The 6,522-nt window shown below is 42.3% G+C and overlaps 1 protein-coding gene across 1 annotated transcript in view; it reads left to right on the forward strand.

The window, feature by feature from the left end:
• The window catches only part of ABRAXAS2 (abraxas 2, BRISC complex subunit), a 28,058-nt gene extending 24,288 nt beyond the window's left edge, over nucleotides 1–3,770 (forward strand). The window contains exon 9 of the mRNA XM_045879031.1: nucleotides 1,568–3,770. Within this exon, the coding sequence (XP_045734987.1) occupies nucleotides 1,568–2,037 (470 nt within the window). The 3' untranslated portion in view covers nucleotides 2,038–3,770. The remainder of the gene's footprint in view (nucleotides 1–1,567) is intronic.
• Nucleotides 3,771–6,522: the final 2,752 nt, after the last annotated feature.

Genomic DNA, 6,522 nt, shown 5'->3' on the forward strand with positions numbered 1-6,522 from the left:
TTTATATTTCTGGGTAGGTGATAATCTGATTCATTTGTAGTGTTATATTTTTCGAGAAACAATCAGAAATGCAGACAGGGATTTACATACAAGAGTATTCATCACAACTTTATAATTCTAAAATCTGAGAAACAACCTATTGGAGGAGTTGAATAAATAGCAGTAGAATAGTTGATAGATCATGGCATAGCTATATGGTGGAATATTGTACAGCCATTGAAGTGAATTTTTAATGACATGGGATAATGCCCAGTATAAATTCTTAAGTGAAGACAGTAGGATGTAAAATGACATAAACAAATGATCTCGGCTGTGTTTAAAATACACACTCTCACACATACAAGGCTGGATAATAAAACTGGAATTCAGAAAAGGAGGGTGGGGCCGACATCTAAAATTTATATCTTTTAACCCCAGATCTTGTGCTCTTTTCACCAAAAGTCTGATGGTGTTATCTGGATGATAGAATTGTGGGAGATTTTATTTTCCTTGTTCTCTTCTAAATTTTGTACGAGTATTTTTCTTTTCTTTTCATTTTTTAAAAATTTTTATTTATTTATTTGACAGAGAGAGACACAGCGAGAGAGGGATTCACAAGCAGGGGGAGTGGGAGAGGGAGAAGCAGGCTTCCCGCCCAGCAGAGAGCCCGATATGGGGCTCGATCCCAGGATCCTGGAACCATGACCTGAGCCGAAGGCAGACGCTTAACGACTGAGCCACCCAGGTGTGCCGTGTACCAGTATTTTTCAAGGCTAGGGACTCATATAGATATGAGTCCAGATATGCTCTGAACTATTCCAGAGCAGGCATAAAAATATGCTATATCAGGAACCTGGCTGGCTCAGTTGGTGGAGCGTGAAGCTCTTGATCTCGGGGTTGTGAGTTTGAGGCCCACATTGGGTGTAGAGCTTACATTAAAAAAAAGAAAGGGAAAAAAAAGTGCTGTATTTATGGTCCAGAACCTGGAAAATTGGCCACCTACCATAGGGCTTTCAAACTTTTAAGGAATAAATGGTGTAAAAAAAAAAAAAAAAAGAAAATGGTGTATGAGTGTATTGTGGCTGGTAGTTGTAAAGAAATATACTTTTCTGATGCGAGGCCTGTCAGAGAAGAAACTCACATTCAGATGAGTGCCAAGTGTGGTAAGGACTGTGTATCTCATCCTTCCATCCCCACAGTCTGGCAGCACAGTGATTAACGGGAGGGAAATGGCACAGGGACCTGCATTTAAAAGACCTGCATCTGCCCCACTTCTGGCCACTCCTTTAGTGAAGTCACTTCACCTTTCTGAACTCTGGTTTCTTTGCCTAATAATTTGGAAGCAGTGATATTAATGATGATCACAATAATACTTCAGAAGGTTTTCTGAGGCTTAAATGGATTAATGTATAGCAACAGGATTTGTCAGTTATGAAGTACTATGCAAATGTAAGATAATTAAGAGTCATCATCAGTTTCACTTCTTTGTTGCCATTTTCCAGAACATTCAAGTTGACCATTTAATGCGTTGAGATGCAAAGCTGTGAAAATAGAGAAAGCGTTACGATTTTCTTTCTGTTTCGTCCAGGATTGCAGCAAGCGATGATCAACAGACAGGTGCCATCTGAAAGTTTGGGGCCAGCGTTCAGCCCTCGGATGCCCTATTCTGGGCTTGCAGCTGAAGGTAGAAGTACACTTGGAGATGCAGAGGCCTCTGATCCTCCTCCCCCTTATTCTGATTTTCACCCAAACAATCAAGAAAGTACTTTGAGCCATTCGCGCATGGAAACCAGTGTCTTTATGCCTCGACCTCAAGCCGTGGGTTCTTCCAATTATGCTTCCACCAGTGCCGGACTGAAGTATCCTGGAAGTGGCACAGACCTTCCTCCTTCCCAAAGAGCAGCTGCAGACAGTGTTGAGGAATCAGATGACAGTGATTATGAAAATTTGATTGACCCCACAGAACCCTCCAATAGTGAATACTCCCATTCGAGGGATTCTCGACCCATGACACATCCTGACGGGGGCTCCAGGAACACTCAGACCTCCCAGATTTAGCTAAACAAAGAAACTCTCCACTTAGCACTGTTTTTCTTAATTGCTTATTGAGAGAGTTTTTTGAGGACTTAATCTGGGGGGAGAACTGTGTTCTCAGACCCTGGCCACCCCACAGGAGGGTACTTGGGCACAGAGCTGGTGGGAGCCTCACGTCGCCGGTTCTCACCTGCAGACACAGTGTGCAGATTTCATGACAGAATCATTAAGATAATCAGATTGTCCTAATTCTGGTGCGATTCATGGATGTACTGGTAAATTTAGGCAAAGTGAAACTTATCAACATAGTTTCTGTTCTTTAAAATAAATTGGAAATTAGAGACTAAGCACAATTAGTCTATAAATGTTCTATAAATCAAAAACTTACCTCTTGCACTATCATGCCTTGAAATTTACTTTTTCAAAGGGAAACGACTTTAGCAGCAGCCTTCAAAGAACCTTCTTTCTATGATGAGCCAAATTCATCTTTGCCAGAAAGAAATTTTGTTAATTCCAAGAAGCCTGATTGGAACAAATCGGATGTACCTTCTCTTGTCTGCATGACTTTGTGAGATCAAAAGAGAGGGCTTTGTTTCAACTTTTTTCTACTAGCCTGATACATATTGTCACTTAAAATGGTTGCCTTTAAAAAAAAAATGTAGAAATACTAATTACCAGTAAGTAATCATCCAAATAAGTATGTCATAAAATAAATTACTTATTTTTCTTTCGGGGAATTACAGTGACTGCGATGTTGCACTAGCCACGTTTATGGTCTCTGTTCTGGAGTCTTAAAGATGAAGGACGCACAGCAGTGGATAACAGAAAGGAGTTACGCTCCAGACCTGAGTTTTATGATGAACAGATTCCAGACACAGTGGATTTAGCTGAGTTCATACATAAGGGATATAATTCATTTAGCTCTTCTGACAAATCCTAGTGTTAGTTTTATTTGTGGAGGAAAAGACATTTAATAAACTGTTTGGGAATCTTGGTGAATAAAGATTCATTTTAAATCCAAATAACCATACTTATTATTTTTTTTTTAATTGCTATTTGGAGGATAGTTGCAGAATGTGTAGAGGCTTTCTGTTGGGCTGCACTTATATTTTTATTTAATTACTGCTTGTTTTCTAGTTTTGCCCAGAATGTGTGAAACCACTAAAGACATTCGTGAGCACGTTAGGCTCCTGGTTTGGAAATGACAAGACCCACCATACAGTGATGAGGTCAGCCCACAAAGTTAACGCTTTGGGACATAACTGCCTTTCCTTTGAACTAGCTAAAACCTGTGAGAATAAGGAAGGTGTCAAAGAGGTTTAAATCCAGGTTCCAAAAAAGTAGTTTCATTTTGTTGGAAAGAAGTTTACTCCCTGAGCTTCAGTTCCAATGCACAGTTACCCAGTGTAGACTGAAACATGAAATACTCAAACTGCTGTTCTTCAGAGAGCCACGCTGTGGGGTCTGTGTTTTCCTGCTCTCATGGTTTTGTTGGCCTTACACCACTGCCATTGGATTTGAAAGGTTGCAGACCACTTTATCTGCAAACGTGTTCCGGTTTTTATCAGCTCCCTTCTAGCGGCTGAATTCAGCGCCAGTGTGAATTTATTTTTTTTTTTTTAAGTGCCATTGCCATCTTCTCTGTTCAGATTTTGACATTCAGGAAAATATCTTTATTTTTATGCCATACTGAAACCTACAGTGTATATCTGACAAAGCAGTTCAATGTGACAATAAAAACTTATTTAATCATGGTACCATTGTTTCCTGTGTGTCTGCGCCCCCAGAAAGGTCTCGCCTCGGTGTTCTCATTCAGGCCACTCTCAGGAGACTTGATACGGTGTTGTAAGGGTCACAAAAACTCATCTGCGCGCAGAGTTTTGGTAAGGCTGGTTTCGGGGGAAATCAAAGAACACAATTTACTAAAGTGTTTCTCTTGATTTCAAGGAGCGTGTGTTGAGTATCAAGAGAGAGGAGTATTGAGTACAACACATAGTCTTAGAAAGTCCCCCAAAGGCACCTTTCGAGTAAGAGCTGAGCTTGTTCGAAAAGACTGCTCAGCCTGAGTCAACCATCTAGAGCTGAGAGAACTTGGTGCTGTTAGAGTGTCTTTGGAGTGACAGAACCACCTTAGGATGATGATCTGCTGGCTAACAAGAGAGTTCTGGATTCCGTGGAGGCCGTTCCCAGTGAGTAATGTATCTCTTCCAAAATCTGAGGCCATAGTCTGTTTTCAGGGGGATTTTAAAATGTGGGATTCTACTCTGTCTCCTCTAGCTATTAAGAGAAGACTGGATTCTTTTAACTTAGAAGTCTGGAAATACTTAATAACATATTGTAATTGGCTTTTCTGGAGAAGGATCAAAACAGAAAAATGGAAATCTCCCCAAACATTCAGACCCTAAGGATGTAGGTTTTAAAATTCCAGACAAAGTGGAACAGTGACAATAACTGCTTTAATAAAAAGATTTCAATGTACCGTCTTGTGAATCCGGATCTTAAGGAGGTGAAAAAAAAGCCAGGGGAGCGTAAAATAAAAATACAATAGAAAGAAGTAATGGTTATTAGCTGTGTTCTTGGTCTCTCTGCCTTGAGCATACGTTTCATTTCAGTTACTAAACGATCGTCCTACGAGATTCTGCATCCCTCTTTCCCACGGCAAACCGTAATTCTGCCAGACAGGGAGACTGAAAGGGAAATTGCTTCTGCAAATGCGGTGCTAATAAATAATGGAAAATGTTTACTTTTCAACTTGATGGCAAACAGATTTGGAAAAGTTCTGGGATTTCGCTTAAATTGTCTTTCTTTTCACAGTGTGTTTCGTGATGTCCTAAATAAAGCAGGAGAGTCCGGACGTAGGGCACATCCAAATTGACTTACTCTGACCCCTGGGGATGGGGGAAGGGGCACCCCCTCTCTATCAGTGAGGCCTTAGAACATCACCAGGGAGATGTGCCCTCGAATGCCAGGTGCCACACATGGTCCAGAATGTATACCGAGAAGTGGCTTTCTATGTGTGCTCAGATTTAGCAAAAGGACATTCACCATAGTATTTGCCTTAACAGCAAAAAAACTGGAAATTAATGCTAATGGTAGTGGAATGGTTAGATGTGGTACACCCACAGAAGAAATAGCCATTAAAAATACGGATGTAGAAGTCAAAAAGATGTCTTGCCATGGAAAGATAGGTTTTAGGAATGTGAAGTAAGTCAGGTTTCCAAGTGGTGTGTAAGTCATGGTCTGAAACTTACGGGGGAAAATTAGGTAAACTGCTGTTGATAGAAAACAACCTGGAAGGATATTCACCCAAGTATCAACAGTGTTGTCCCGATGTCAGGGCAATGCAGGTGACTTTTTCCCCACCCATGTTTGTATTTTCTAGTATCCCCGCTCCGATACCTGGGAGCTCTGCTGCACTCAGGCATCCCCAGTCTTCCTGTGACCCTGAGGGTCCTGAGTCCACACTGTCCCAGCGAGGGCTCCACCCCCCCGCTTAGCCACTGGAGCGACGTCCCTCAGCTGAGCCGACTTCTAAAAGTTCCGATTTTGTGCTCCGCGGGTCTATCACTTGCCAGAAGCGGCCGCCGGAGGCCCCTCCCCCGCCGTATATCCTCCTGAATATCGCCTCGGATTCACTTCTCCGCACGTCCTACCTTCCAGAAAGTGGTCGCTTTTCTGTTCAGAGAGTTGCTGCTCTTCTTTTCTTCGATCTTCTGTTGAGTTCGTAGGTGTTCAGAATGGTTTGATCCCTATCCAGCTGAATTCCTGGGACCAGACGAAATCCAGGTCTCCTCCTCCTCTGCCATCCTGCTCCTCCCACCCCTGCATTCAACTTTTATCTCATTTCCAGATGAAATCACGTACTTACATTTTGTTTTGCATTGGCACGGAGTTTTTTCCTAATACAACTAGAGCCAATTCTATTTTTCTTTGTTGGGAACCTATTTCCTAAATTTTTAAGAAGCACGTAAGAAAGGCCTTCTGAGGTTGAAAGTGATTCAAAACTGAAGCAGTTATTTATGATAATATTTCTCTAAGGCAAATGTGCTTCCTACAAAATGGATTTTGGGGTATTAAACTGTAAGAGTGATTTCCTTGATCTTGCAGAGAACTAGATTCACGTGTCCTGCTTGCTGTTACTCTTCAGTGTGGTATCCTTCCTGCTCGGGTAACCTTACCTTGTGTTGAGTATTAACAGGTGTAGACATACATACAAACAGGTCTGGAGGTGTTTGACTCCAAAGCAAATATATGCTTGCTTGACACATCTGCTGTGGTCAACCAGCTGTGGATACCGCTCGGTAGAGCTCGAGGCTCCTAGTCGCTGGTCTTGATTGATTAGAATCAGATGTGGTTTAGGGGCACCTGGGTGGCTCAGTCGGTTAGGCGTCTGACTTCAGCTCAGGTCGTGGTCTTGGGGTCCTGGGATTGAGCCCCGCACTGGGCTCCCTGCTCAGCAGGGAGCTGCTTCTCCCTCTCCCTCTGCCCCCCACCATGTGTGCACACACA

Source organism: Mirounga angustirostris, unplaced genomic scaffold (assembly GCF_029215605.1).
Source record: "Mirounga angustirostris isolate CCGP_5_RB_7025 unplaced genomic scaffold, mMirAng1.0.hap1 SCAF_6, whole genome shotgun sequence".
NCBI classification, from domain to species: Eukaryota; Metazoa; Chordata; class Mammalia; order Carnivora; family Phocidae; genus Mirounga; species Mirounga angustirostris.